The 15373-nt window shown below is 42.3% G+C and overlaps 1 protein-coding gene across 1 annotated transcript in view; it reads right to left on the reverse strand.

Moving 5' to 3' along the window:
* Positions 1-15373, reverse strand: part of RAB28 (RAB28, member RAS oncogene family) — a 175809-nt gene that overhangs the window by 121294 nt on the left and 39142 nt on the right. The window contains exon 3 of the mRNA XM_075333507.1: positions 3284-3372. Coding sequence (XP_075189622.1) covers positions 3284-3372 — 89 coding nt within the window. The remainder of the gene's footprint in view (positions 1-3283; positions 3373-15373) is intronic.

Raw genomic sequence — 15373 nt, forward strand, 5'->3', positions numbered from 1 at the left:
AGAGACAGAGAGAGGGACAGAGAGACAGAGAGAGGGACAGAGAGACAGAGAGAGGGACAGAGAGACAGAGAGAGGGACAGAGAGACAGAGAGAGGGACAGAGAGACAGAGAGAGGGACAGAGAGACAGAGAGAGGGACAGAGAGACAGAGAGAGGGAGAGACAGAGAGACAGAGAGACAGAGAGACAGAGAGACAGAGAGACAGAGAGACAGAGAGACAGAGAGACAGAGAGACAGAGAGGGAGAGAGGGAGAGAGGGAGAGAGGGAGAGGGAGAGAGGGAAAGGGAAAGAAAAAGAGAAAAAGAGAAAAAGAGAAAAAGAGAAAAAGAGAAAAAGAGAAAAAGAGAGAGAGAAAAAAAAAAAAAAAAAAATGACAAATACAGATCGTGCACCCGGAATCCTGCGTCCGGGTCGGACCCGGATCTACAGCTGAAACCGCGCAGATCCGGATTTTTCCAGTCCGTTTAGAATCCGTACCATCTCTGCCATCTGATATAACATTGAGACTTTCCTTCTTTCAATATTCCCCTAAATAACTTAATACTAAATATACAATGAGGGTGCTTCACTGTGATCTCCTGCATTATAACTGTGTGACCGACACCGTTTAGTCATCATCAGTCCCTGCGATAAGTGTCTGTTCCCATCCACCATATAAGTCCCAGTACCACAACCCTTTTTCAGTTACAAGGAAACAACTAAATAAGGGTAACATTGGCGAAATTTTAAACTAAAAATATTAGGGGATTAGTGACAACATTCACTGGATGGCTACTTTAATAAAAGCAGTAATAAACATTTATGGAACAGAAGCAAAATTTAGAAGAAAAAAAAAAAAAAATTGGATACAACCCCCAGCAGTCCAAAAACAGGTTGTCTCCACTTTATTTCTAGATTTTAGATAACTATTGTGCCTTATGATTTCACAAAGTTTTGGATGCCAGAATAATGTAATGTCACAGTTAACACAGAGCTATATAAGAAATATCAGCGTTGCGTCATTTTATAAAAAGTACATAGTGGCAAATTGATTAATTACACTAAAAATATATGGAAATAAGAGACCAGAAACAGCGGTTATAAATGAATAATCCGACTTTTAATTTGTATCTGTAGAGTGGGTTCTTTTACGACTCCGTTGCACGACGTCCGCAGCATCCTAGTGGTTTATGATTACGCGGAGGGTGTAGGATCATTGTTAATTTCCTCTTTTACTTATTTCACTTATTTTTCTCCCACTTTCTCTCTCCAGGGGATGTGTGCGCTGAAAATTGTACCTGTGGTGTTGATTTCCCAAAAAATCCTCCACTAATTACTGTGATTTTCACATCTGACCCAAGCCACAATGCCTGGAAATGAGCAGCCGTCTCTCCGTAACAGCTGGGGATCTACAAACAAGGCCGATCGCAGTGCTGAACTGGAAAGCCAGGTCAAGACAGCTTTACTACATCTCTTCATAAATCCAAATTATATTAATATTAAACCTTATTGCTTCTTAAAATGGGAGTCTTACTTAGCAGCGTACTTTGGATTTGCAATAAAGTAGAAGCGCTCAGGCATGCAACATCCTGGCCAGTGCATTTTATGCTTCGTTCTTTTCCTCTGTAAGACATTTTACAAGCATTTCTCCCCCCAAAAAAAACGAGTCTAGAAAGAATAAAAGACTAATGTGCAATTAATATCTCTTTTGTGAGGATGTCGTTGTAAAAACTGGAGCTAAGTGGAGGAGAGTGAGTGGCTCTATTAATGCGGGAGTCGTTAAAGCACGTTTATTGGGCAATCGCTTACAGAATTCTTAAGACATCGCATTTTGTGAAAGTTTTCTCGAAAAGAATGAACGACGTCCAGTTATGCAGTGTACAAAGAGACAGCCATGCAGAGAAAGGAGCAAGATGTCAAATTGGAAATAATGGAGACAAACAAATAGTACAGGTAATGAGAGAAGGAAAAAGCTGAAAAGAAACAGAAAAGATATAAGCAACAAGAAAGAAAGATAGAAATTATATAGAAAAAAAGAGACAGTGGAATAAGAAAAAAAAACAAGGAAGAGTGATAAAGATATTAGGAAATAAAGTACAAAATAAAAGGAAAATGGGAGTGAAAAATAAAAAGAGGAGTTTGAGTGAGAAAGATAGAGAGGGCGAGAACTTTTGTACAAAGGACATGGAAAGAGAGAGAAATAGCGGGAAGAAGATAGAGTATAGAGAGAGAAAGAACATGGAGGAGATGGAGAGAGATAAAGAACATGGAGAAGGAGATAGAGAAAAAGAGCATGGAAAATGAGAGACAGAAAGAGAAATAACACAGAGGAGAAAAAGAGAGAACAAGTGAGAGAGAGAGAGAGAGAGAGAGAGACAGAATAAAGAAAAGGAGATGGCGAGAGAGAGAGAAATAGCAGGAAGAAGATAGACAGAGTGTAGAGAGAGAAGGAAAGAAATAACGTGGAGTAGATGGAGAGAGATAAAGAACACAGAAAAGAAGATCGAGAGAGAGCATGGAGAAGGAGAGAGAAAGAGTGTGGAGAGAGAGAAGAGAGAGAAACAACATGGAGGAGATGGAGAGAGATAAATAACATGGAGAAGGAGAAAGAGAGAGAGATAAACAAAAAAACACAGAGAAGAAAAAAGAGAAAGAGCATGGAGAATGAGAGTGAGAGACAGAGAAAGAAAGAACACTGAGGGGAAAGCGAGAGAGTGAAAGAATAAAGAACAGAGAGAGAAAACACAGAGAGCGAGAGCGAGAGCGAGAGAGAAAGAAAGAACTGGAAAAAAATAGACGGAGTGTGGAGAAAGAGATGGAGAAACGAAAAACGTAGCAGGAGAGGTAGACAAAACAGTGGAGATGGAGATGAAGAAAGAACATAACAAAAGGACAGGGAAAGAGAAAAAAACATAGAAAATAGTTGGAGAAAGAGAAGGAACATGGAGGGAGAAGGAGATAGAGAGGGAAAGAATGTGGAGATGAGAAAGAATAAGGAGATGGAGACGGAGAGGGCAAATTAGCGTGCAGAAGGAGAAAGAGAGGAAGAGTCTAGAAGCTGGAGACTGTGGAGAAGGAGATAAAAGTGTGAGGAAAGAAATAAAAAAGAAAAGAAAAACTTTTGAAGAAAAATGGAGAGAGAGAGATATGGAATGTGTGGATTTGAAAGAAAGGGGGAAAAAAGGGAATAAAAGAGAAATATAGCATCTAGATTGAGAAGAAGAAAAAAAAAAAAAAGATGAGCAAAAAAATAAAAACAAAAGTGAAAAAAAAACCCATAGGTAAGGACTGTTCCCTACAATACCTGGGTTCCAGAAATGTATTTATCCAGCATTTTGCCGCCTATTGTTTGTCCTCCAATGTCCCAGACTTGAAGAGTAACATTTAAGTTTCCTAAAAAAAAAAAAAAAAAAAAAAAAAAAAATGAAGCAAAATGTTAGATAAAGCAAAGTAATGAAAATAATACATTGCATTTATTTTGACCTGGGACATATGGTGGATTGTATTTGTGTGCAACTTTTAACATTAAGGCTATGTGCCCACGGGACACCGTACTCGCGGATTTTGCCGCAGGTTGGTCCGCAGGTTTCCGCCAGCAGTTGTTCCCCGGAATACACAGTTATCCATTGCTGCGGGATTTGAGCATTTTTGTTGCGGTAAATCTGCCGTACATGTGTGGAAATACCTGCGGAAGTCCTGGCCTGTATCTCCATAGTGGAAAGGCAGTGGAAAGGCGGGACATCCGCAGGTATTTCCGCATGAATAATTGACATACAATTAAATGCGGCTGCGGGAAATTTCCCGCAGCATATTCCGCAACTGCACATACTGCACCATTGATACAGCACTCCCCAAATCCCATAGGATAACATGGGGAGTGTCTGTACTTGCCTAAACCTGGGGACTTATCTGGAAAATCCAGATAAATCAGCGGGTATTAAGCGGCAAAATCTGCGGATACATTGTCCTGTGGGCACATAGCCTAAGGACGCTTCTCTATCCCACCATTTTTATTGGGGACACTACGACAGTCCAGAAATTTCTACTACGATGGCTTCTGTAGGAAAACAGAGCATTACACGGCAGCTGTTCCGGACAGGACCAGAACATGTGATACTTGCAAGGCCGAGTCTCCCGGGGCAGGAGCAGGCATGGTAAAGAGGCTTTGTCTCATGGAGCAGGTTCCCTTCACCTCTGCCCATAGGCCCCAAGTCATTGTGCACTACCGTAATATAAAGACAACATCAGCTCTGCTACATCTGTGTCTACACCTAGATATGTAGAATTTCCACATAACAAGCCGCAATGTTACATAGAAGCAACTGAAGGAATGTATCACACAAACTATTCCAGCAAAGAAAAAAAAAAGCAGTGAAGAAGATTGTGGACAGGGTACATTTGATTATTTGTATAAAGCCACCCTGAAATTCAGTCTGTAAACTCGTAAAATTATGCTAGGTTCTTTGGTTAACCTAAAATTTAAGTGCTGCATGGCCAAAATGTAAGTGAAAACACGCGCCTGCCCACTTCTAGCACCAAGGGCTTAAAATATCTCCTGCACAGTGGAGACCTTTCTGCTGGCGAATGCCCACAAGCTTCCTGGAGGTATTTGTCTGTGCAGCCCCTGACTCAGTGGTCCGGCGAAGCCGGCTATAAAATGTGCACAGTGCGTGCATCTAGACTACACAGAGCGGCGGGTTACAGCATTCCAGAATAGGGCCGTATTTACACTGTAATGGGCTCCGAAAATATTTATGTGATTTGGGTTAAACATCGCTGCACAATTAACGCCTTCAGCATCTGCGACATTTCTTCTGTGAAGCCTTGTGGGACCCTCCTGTGCTCATGGTACACTATAGCGCCTTTTTCTCTTATTAAGGGGGCACAGGACTTTATAGTACACTATAGCTTCTTTTTTTTTATTAAGGGGGCACGGGGCTTTATAGTATGTGTGCATATATATATATATATGAGTTTTATCTATATATATTATACATACACTGGTTAAGAGAGATAGAGAGATATATATATATATATATATATATATATATATATATATATATATATATATATATATATATATATATATATATATACATATATACATACATATACATATATACACACACACACATATATACACACACACACACACACACACACACACACACACACACTATTATATACAGATATAGATATATAGAGACACACAATGCATAAACCAAGATTTCTTAGGACATACGTGCATGCGTAAAATAAACAGCATGCATAATAATAAAGAAATAAAGAATACATAGAAAACACTTGGGTGTCCTCCTCATCTTACCAATTCCGGTAATCCCACAACTTAGGTGAGCAAATACATAACAAGATTAACCCCTTAACATTCAATATAATGAACTATTACGTCATGGAACGTGTGGTGTATTTGCAGCAGAGCCCACTCCCCACACTGCAGATGTCGCTACACGGCATTGACCAGCATTACCGCCAATCACCTGCCGTTAAGCTCTTAAATGCCTCTGTCAATCACCAACAGTTGCATTTTAGCATCTGTATGCAGCCCAAGAGTTTGTTTGGGCACCCATTACACCCCTCCTTGACGAGACTGAAAATTTGCTGTGTCTAAAGAAATTATAATGTTGGGCTATCCCTGATTTAAAAAATATATATATTTTTTGCCTCTTCTTCAGGCTCAGATAAAACACAAAATCTGAAGAGTCACATATTTATACAAAACAGGACTTAGCATAGAGCAGTAAATAATGTGTGTCTTTTTTACTGCCCCATTCTATGTCCTGTTGTGTATAAATATGTGACTCTTCAGATTTTGTGTTATATTGAGCCTGAAGAAGAGACCTGAGTAGTCTGGAAAGCTTGCAATTATTACCATCTTTTCAGTTAGCCATTAAAAGGTATCAACCACTGAGGACTTCAGTTAAACAAACTTTTTTTTATCTCTACTGGCTAACACGGTACAAAGATATATTTTACTAGTTTCAAAGCAACAGAACAAGAAGGAGAAGACAAAATAAAATTATAATACAATGGTGCTATTATATTACTGGTAGTATTTATGGATATAATTCCTTAAAGCGTAACAGTCGTTTTAATTTGTATTTCATACATCAAAAGTACACAGGAAAATAAGCAACTTTGTAATACATCGTATGGGAGAAATCTGCTTCTTTCTCTGCCAGTTGGAGGAGCGAGAGGCAGATGGAGGGGCTAGAGGCAGAGAGAGGAGCTAGAGGTAGATGGAGGGGCTAGAGGTAAAGGGAGGAGCTAGAGGCAAAGGGAGGAGCTAGAGGTAGATGGAGGGGCTAGAGGTAAAGGGAGGAGCTAGAGGCAGATGGAGGGGCTAGAGGCAGATGGAGGGGCTAGAGGTAAAGGGAGGAGCTAGAGGCAGATGGAGGGGCTAGAGGTAAAGGGAGGAGCTAGAGGTAGATGGAGGGGCTAGAGGTAAAGGGAGGAGCTAGAGGCAGATGGAGGGGCTAGAGGGCAAGGGAGGAGCTAGAGACAGGTGGAGGGGCTAGAGGTAAAGGGAGGAGCTATAGGCAGATGGAGGGGCTAGAGGTAAACAAAGGAGCTAGAGGCAGAGAGAGGAGCTAGAGGCAGATGGAGGGGCTAGAGGTAAAGGAATGTGCTAGAGGCAGAGAGAGGAGCTAGAGGTAGATGGAGGGGCTAGAGGTAAAGGGAGGAGCTAGAGGCAGAGAGAGGAGCTAGAGGCAGATGGAGGGGCTAGAGGTAAAGGGAGGAGCTAAAGGCAGATGGAGGGGCTAGAGCTAAAGGGAGGAGCTAAAGTCAGATGGAGGGGCTAGAGCTAAAGGGAGGAGCTAAAGGCAGATGGAGGGGCTAGAGGTAAAGGGATGAGCTAGAGGCAGAGAGAGGAGCTAAAGACAGATGGAGGGGCTAGAGGTAAAGGTAAGAGCTAAAGGCAGATGGAGGGGCTAGAGCTAAAGGGAGGAGCTAAAGGCAGATGGAGGGGCTAGAGGTAATGGGAGGAGCTACAGGGCAAGGAGAAGCTAGAGGCTGAGGGAGGGGCTAGACAGCAAGGGAGGAACTAAAGGCAGAGGGAGAGGCTACCGTTATAGAGCGGATCTAGAGGCAGATGCTAGATTAGAGGGAGGAGTTAGAGGCAGATGGAGGAGCTAGACACAGAGCTCCGCTCCCTCCTCCTTCTTCTATCTACAGAGAATCTCATCAACACCAACCATCATCTCCTATCTCAGTAATGGGAAAGTCTTCACTGAACACAGATTTACCCTCAGAGTTGAGAATTTGGAATCACAGAAATGTGAGAAGGAAGTGGTGGAATATAAGTCCAAAAAGTTCCAGAGAGATTTGGCTGATCAAGCAAATAATAGAGTTTATAGATGGAAGTCCAATGCCGCAAGAGCACGACCTCAATCCCGTGTTAGTTCTAATATTCGGTCCAGATCAGCTTCTCTGAGGTCGGGTAGCTCCATGGATGACACCCGTTCTGTTACATCCGAAAGTTCATTTAGTAAAGATGAGTCCAGGGGTATCACTACTAGGAGTGGCCCTAAAAGACCCGGACCTTCAAAACCTGGCCCTGGCAAGTCCCAGGATGGCAAACCTAAAAACAAACTTCAGGTAATAAATTTATCTAGTCATTTTCTCTCGGATGCCCAGATCGAGGTCTTGTCCCTGGGTCTGTCCTTTTCCCCTACCAACTCTTTCCATTATTTTACAGCCCTAAAAGACCTGTACCTCTTTTCGAGGAAACTCATTTTAAAGAAACTACATAATAAAAGAGACGTTGGTCAGGACACATTGACTGATACTGAACGGGAAGCTCTTGCAGCTCTTGAAGAGTTACTGTTGGAGCAGACTAATGATGCAGGTACGTCTCCCACTTTTCTCCATTCCAGATCATCAAAGTTCCCCCCCTTGTCAGTATGCCCGGCTGTTGAAATCTTTACCAAACTTGTCATGGAGGATTTCAGGACTATCTCTACTCGGCGATATTTTGATAATCTTACAAAGAAACAGAGAGAAGCTCTTGCTGAACTCCAGTTACTTGATGATGTCGTCTTTAAAGCAGCTGACAAGGGGGGCAACATTGTGATCTGGCCTACGGTACAATATGAGAGAGAAGTTTTTAAACAACTTAGAGATAAGGAGACGTACCAAAAATTGGACTTTGACCCCACCACTTCCTTCTCCCTTAAACTTCAACAAATCCTCTCTAAAGCCCATGATTTGGGGATTATATCAAAGAAAATGTTTGATGGTCTGATGGTCAGGTTCCCTAGGTCGCCGACGCTATATCTCCTCCCTAAGATCCATAAGGATGCCGTTAACCCTCCTGGCCGTCCGATCGTGTCTGGCATTGACTGTTTTTGTGAACCAGTGTGTAGGTTCATTGATTTTTATTTGAGACCATCGGTGGAAACACTGCCGTCTTATGTAAAAGACACGACAGACGTGCTCATGAGGGTTGACGGCATCTCAATGGAGTCTGACTTACTTTTTGTCACAATGGACGTGGAATCTTTATATACCTGCATACGACACGAAGATGGCGTCCGGGCGGCTCGCTTTTTTCTGGGGATGTCCGGTCGGGACCCTGACCTGAATGAACTTGTAGTCGAGCTGCTGAACTTTGCCCTGTCACACAATTATTTTACCTTTAAGAACTCCTTCTATCTTCAGAAGCGCGGCACTGCGATGGGCGCGGCCTGTGCGCCTTCGTATGCCAACCTGTTCCTGGGCTTCTGGGAAAGGCAGGTCTTTGGCGACGATGGCGTGCGGGCCGCTGCCCAGGCGCAGTGCTGGATTAGATATATTGATGACATCCTGATGTTTTGGCAGGGTACGGTGGAGCAGCTCGACTCGTTCATTCAGTGCTTAAACTCTAATATATATAACATCAGACTTACCTATAAATATAGCTCTAGTCGTATAGATTTTTTGGATATTGTTCTGGAAGTTGATGGCAACCAACGTGTTCAAACTGATGTTTTCCGAAAATCTACATCAGTTAATGCACTCCTTCACGCCTCCTCGGGACACACGGGATCTACGATTAGAGCTATCCCGACCGGGCAATTTCTCCGGATGAGGCGTATCTGCTCATCGGACGCCAAATTCGAAACACAGGCTAATGATCTTAAAACACGTTTTGAGGAGAGGGGATATAGTCGTCGGTGCATCAAAAAGGGTTACCTTAGGGCGAAACACACTCCCAGGATTTCACTGATCAGTCAGCCATCTAAACGTCCTTCTGTTGATCCAAATCCTCGGTTTATCTCAACTTACAATTCAGAGTGGCAAAGGATGCGGGATATCCTAGCTCAACATTGGTCCGTTCTTCGAACGGATCCGATCCTCTCTCGGTCTCTCTCTCCTGCCCCTCTGGTCACGGCCCGTAGGGCCCGCAATCTGAGTGACTGTTTGGTCCATAGCCACTACATTGCAAAAAGCCCTAACCCTTTTGGTTCTAGGGGTCCCACCTTGGGATGCATACCCTGCGGGCACTGTCTTGCCTGCGCCAATGTCGTCCGCTCATGCTCTTTCGCTAGTTCCGACTCCCAACGGTCTTATTCGATTAGACACCGGATTTCTTGTAGTACAACTAATGTCATCTATTATGCTACCTGTAGTTGTCCTCTTATTTATATTGGTCTTACATCTAGGGAGTTACGGATACATGTGAGAGAGCATGTGCGGGACATTGGCGCGGCTAGGACAGTGAATGATTTTTCTTTGCTCAAAACCTTACCCCGCCATTTTAAAAAAATTTCACGACTGTGACCCGAGATCCCTGAAAATTCGGGGGATTGACGTAGTCCATTGTGGCATTAGAGGTGGCAACATTAAAAAGATGCTTTCCCAAAGGGAAACAAAATGGATTGTGGCTTTGGACTCGGTTGCTCCTAAGGGTCTGAATGAAACCTTGAGTTTTGCTTCATTCTTATAATAATGTCTCTGCTTTTCCAGTTCAATAGTGCCTGGTGTCTGTGGTTTTTAATCTTCTGTTTTTAATTTTTTTCTATTTTCTTTTGTTTTTAGTTTTTCACTCTAGTTTTGTCACATGCCCTCTTATGACTCCTACTGAAGTGATCTGGACCTGATAAATTTTGAAATCTACTAACAACTATGGACGTCATCACATCAAATTGTCATCTTTGGGATTTCTCTCGCAATGACCATTACTATTCATTAATATGGCAATTTCATGTTTTGCACTTTAGCCTGATGAATGTTCTTTTCACTTTTGAGCCTAAGCTTATAACAAATTGTAGCGGTATATGTCTTCTTTCAGGCTTAATGTTATTCCATATGATCATCCTGCCTTATTTTGTATATTTGTACACTTTGCCGTCTCCCCTTGTGTGTTTACGTCCTCTTCCTGTCCATTCATTGCTTTCGGAGTCTCGTGCGCATGCGCGTGACGGCCCTGCGCCTCCCGGCCGTGCCCCGGTGTCTTGATGGAGTCCACGCGTGTGCGGGGGTCTGGGCAAACACTGCTCGGACTCCCGCGCAAGCGCCTGACTCCTTGACTGCCGGGTGTGCGAGACGGGGGGCGTTTTCTGGCCGTCCCGCGCATGCGCCTCCCTGACTCCGGAACTTTGATTCGCGGTTCAATTTCCGCGGTAGTATTTAGGAGTCGCACTGACCGGACATGTGCACCTTCCCTCACTTTCCCCCATGATGAATGCTGCAAGCGACTGTTTCTTAAAGCCGCGAAACGTACGTCGGGCCTCCCTGTACCACAGGACTCAGGACTCAGGTATAATGTATTCCGCAGTCACTACCTTATTTGGGATTGTTTGAATACTCTTTGATTTAACCTCAGAAAATGCCTGTATGGATTCTTAGCCTCCCCTACATTCTCCATGGGATAAATTGATTAGGCTTTAGTAATCCTGGTTATACTTTCTTTAGGCTAAATACTTTGCTTTTCTGCTATAGTGCTTTTGACGGATACTAGTATATTATGATATAACCCCCCGTTTTTGATGGGGTTGCATGTCTTTTATACTCCCTCAAACTGATTATATTACACTATTGCAGACAGTGTCTATTATACAGGCTTTTCTCCTGTGTTGTTCTTTTATATCTACCCCCTTGCTTACTGGCCAGTGATTTGAGTTTCTTATCTCTGCTGGGGATTCCCTCAGTTCACAATAGGGTATATCCCTTCACCATATAGACGTATGACTGGTACCGTGCTTTTGGTGAAATCATCTTTTCCTCATTGTCTGCACCTGGCCAATGCGGATTTGGGGTTAAGTCCTTTTCCCTCTCACGGATATCATGCCTACACCTGTTGGTCTATTTAAATTTTCCTCCCTGCTTACATGCCGGTGATTTAGAGATACATATCCCTATCAGAGATAAGACACTCCTCTTCCATTGTTATGGTGCTTTACCAGTGATTTGGGCAATACTGCCTGTATATACTACCACTCATCCATCCTGATGTTTACTTGCCAGTGATTTTGGCTATTTTGTATGTCAATACTACTATTTTTACATTGTGATTACCATTTTCCAGTGAGTTTTGGGCCATCTTGTTTTTTGAATATTGTATTCACTCATCCTGATGCTTACTTGCCAGTGATTCTGGCTTTACTGTTTGTGAATATTACTATCTTCCTGTTGTCTGTACCAGGCCATTGTTCTGCCCTTTACCATCTGTTTCTCCCCTGCTCCTTTCAATTTGTATATTATTTTTGTGAATCTCTGCACTTGCACTTTAAAATTCTATTTAATAAAATCTATGAACTTTTTTCAGCAATTTTGCTCGTGTTCTCCTTTTTTGAAGGGCAAGGAGAAGCTAGAGGCTGAGGGAGGGGCTAGACAGCAAGGGAGGAACTAAAGGCAGAGGGAGAGGCTACCGTTATAGAGAGGATCTAGAGGCAGATGCTAGATTAGAGGGAGGAGTTAGAGGCAGATGGAGGAGTTAGACACAGAGCTCCGCTCCCTCCTCCTTCTTCTATCTACAGAGAATCTCATCAACACCAACTATCATCTCCTATCTCAGTAATGGGAAAGTCTTCACTGAACACAGATTTACCCTCAGAGTTGAGAATTTTGATAACGACTGATCAATCCAGAAATAAGCAGATTTCTCTGAGAAGATATATTACAAAGTTGCTTATTTTCATGTCTTCTATTCATTTATTAAATCAAAATTAAAAAACGATTACACTGTAATACTTATACACATTAGTTTTAAATATGTATATTTCAGTCTATCATTTTTGTACATTTTTTTTCCCCCCAGGGAAAAAAAAAAAAAGTTTTCTTTCCATACATTATTTTAACTAAAACATATTTATTTTAGTTTTAAAATATTAGTAAAATGTGTCTCATAGTACATTACATGTAACTTTAAGTGACCATATATTTTTTTTTATTATTATTTATTTATTCCAGAAAATGGCATAGATTGGCATAGACAGATGATCAGATATTCTGAATATCTGAGTAGAAATGCAGAAGATCGTCCACAACAGAGAGAACCTATGAAGAAACCCTTACCGTTCGGAAAAGTCTTGTTCACTGTGGATATTTCCTACAAAGCGGGAATAATGAGATCTGGGAAATCTTTGGAATCCACTCGGCTGGATCTGTAATATGCTGCAGATTTTACCCCTGAAAATCCTGATGGAAAATCTGCAGTGAATGTGAATATTTCTCCAGACTTAATACATTACTAGAGGTTATAATAAAAAAAGAGTTTCCACTTCTGGAGACATTTTATTTGATTTTATTTTATTTTTTACATAAAATGCATTTACGGTAATTGGGGCTAAAAAATATTTTTGCAGTGTGTCCTATCAAAAATGTTGAACCGTTTGCTTTCTATATCTGTGCGTTGCACTATTACTCTGCAGAATGGGTTAACTGAAAATCTGTCAGTGAGCTCGTTATGACGGTGAATTGGGGGGAGTTTGTCTTCTTTCATTATCTTTTTCTAAGCTACTCTCAGCTCATTTATGTCCGCAGACCACATCAAAGTTGAATGTATGGAGAAATCAAGATTCGCTAAAAGCCAAACGGTGCACAATTTTTTTATTTTTTTTTTAAAGAAGCCCAAATGCAAAATTATTGGACAAGCCCTTTAATTGAATTTCAATACTAATTAGGTTTTTCTTCAATTTCAATATTTTTTTTTATATAGGCTTGCTCCTTTATCAGCTATAGGAAAAGCGATGTCTCTCTGCCTCTGCCCCCAGTCTTTGTTCCCATGGCTGAGGCGGGGACGTCATGACTAAAGCACATGACCACTGTAGCCAATCACTGGGCTCAACGGTGATGTCGTGCTTGACAGTGTAGCAGTGCTGAGCCTAGTGATTGGCTGTGGTGGTCACATGCTGTAGTCTCATCTGCAGCTACATCAACAAAGACCTCCTAGTGTGGCCAGGTAATTAAAACTGGTATGTCTGCTGAGAAACAGACACAAGGTCTGGGGTCTGCTTTGAAAAGTGTTAAAGGGACCTGTCAGCAGATTCTTGAGTTCTAAACCAAAACTAGAACCTGTGCTACATTGTATAAAAGGTGCATGTTGTCCCCTGACTCCCCCTGTAGACCCCATAAATAGTTTCATAAAATCTCCTGTCATGTATGCCAATCGTTGGGTCCAATCCGATGGGCGTCCTATTTTGCAGCCCTTGTCCCTCCTTTGAGCCCTGACCGTCATCCTCCTTTGATGATTGACACGGATGATGCCTTCGGCGCCATCCATGTAGCGGGGCAAAATCTTGCGCCTGTGCAGAGACATTGACAGCTCGTGCCAGGAAGACCCAAAAACATTGGTAACTGGCACTGTCTCTGCGCAAGCGTGAGATTTTGCCTGCCTACACTGATGATGCCGGTGATGTCATCCACATCGCCAAGCAAAATGTCACGCCTGCGCAGAGAACTTGCCGGCTCGCGCAAGTGCACAAATGTTTTCGGCTCTGCCCACAATAGGGCAGAGCGAAGTGTGCCTGCACGAGTCGGCAATGTCTATGTGCAGGCACGAGATTTGGCCTGGCTATGTGGAGGAGTCATCCACATCCATCATCAAAGGAGAATGGCGATCAGCGACAAAAGGAGGGACAAGGGCTGAAAAATAGGACACCCATTGGACTAGACCCAATGATTAGCATACATGGCGGGAGATTTTAGAAAGGTATTTGGGGGTCTGCTGGGGGAGTGAGGGGAGAATTTGCACCTTTATAGAATGCAGCACAGGCGCTGATTAAGGTGCTAGTATTGGTTTAGAAGGCCAAAATCTGGTGACAGGTTCCCATTAAATATGGGACCTCAGTCCCTGGGACACGGAGCTTCAAAGGGTTAGCAAATGGTTAGAATGGGCAGAGTGATTGGGTAAGTAATGTTAGAGGACAGCAAGCCTATGGAATAAAAAGAATGAAAAGTGAAAGGTAAATTAAAGTGGCACATTGATGACTGCAAAAGTCACAGACCACGAGAAAAAAAAATGTCAACTGTCTAAATTTTCAGGGGTACAATAAAATAGAACCAGGCACTTCAATGTGGAAAAATGAAAGGACTTTATTGTTGACAGCAAACAATTCTTATTGTTGACAGCAAACAGTTCAACGTTTCGGTCAATTTATTGACCTTCATCAAAGGATGATAAAGGTCAATGTGACCGAAACGTTGGACTGTTTGCTGTCAACAATAAAGTCCTTTCATTTTTCCACATCGGAGTGCCTGGTTCTATTTTATTGCATCTTTACGGAGTTGGACCCCACCAGAGCACCCGTCTTTTTCAGAAGTACCGTGCTTCCTTTAATTAAATTTTCAGGGATGACTGAAGTATTCCCTATTGGAGTGGAGATACGAACGTCTTTTTGAAGGGTTGGTACACTATATACTTCACTTCTCCCAAGCAAAAAACAGCCGTACAGAGTCAAATAACAGAATTTTCACCCTGCGGAACTGCAATAATGAAAACAAATGAGCCAAGGTTTCTGCAATCCTGCCCAAGAAGGGGCACATCACCCACTGCATGTATACATCCTGGAACTTGCTCATGGCGTCCTGTAACATGAGGCATGGACACCTACTCTGCATCAAATGCAATCATTGCCAAAAAAAAAAAAAAAAATCTAAAAAATGAGAAATCGAGATGTAAAATGAGAAATTGTGGAAATCAGCATCCGGTATATAACACGTACATAGCGTGTATGTGTCCGGTTCTGCCTGATTTATTCTGAGTCTATGGTAATGTCTACAGGTAAACAACATTCGGAGCAGGCGGATGATTAACAGCTGCATTAACCCCAAGTACATGAAGGCCGCTCCAAAAAGAAAGGATTCTCTATACTTCAAAAAAGGATGTTTTCTACTTTCTTCCACTTGCAGCCGGAGCTTTACAGTTTTCGCAAATGTCAGCCTGGTTTAGCCG

This window comes from Anomaloglossus baeobatrachus, chromosome 1 (assembly GCF_048569485.1).
Source record: "Anomaloglossus baeobatrachus isolate aAnoBae1 chromosome 1, aAnoBae1.hap1, whole genome shotgun sequence".
NCBI classification, from domain to species: domain Eukaryota; kingdom Metazoa; phylum Chordata; class Amphibia; order Anura; family Aromobatidae; genus Anomaloglossus; species Anomaloglossus baeobatrachus.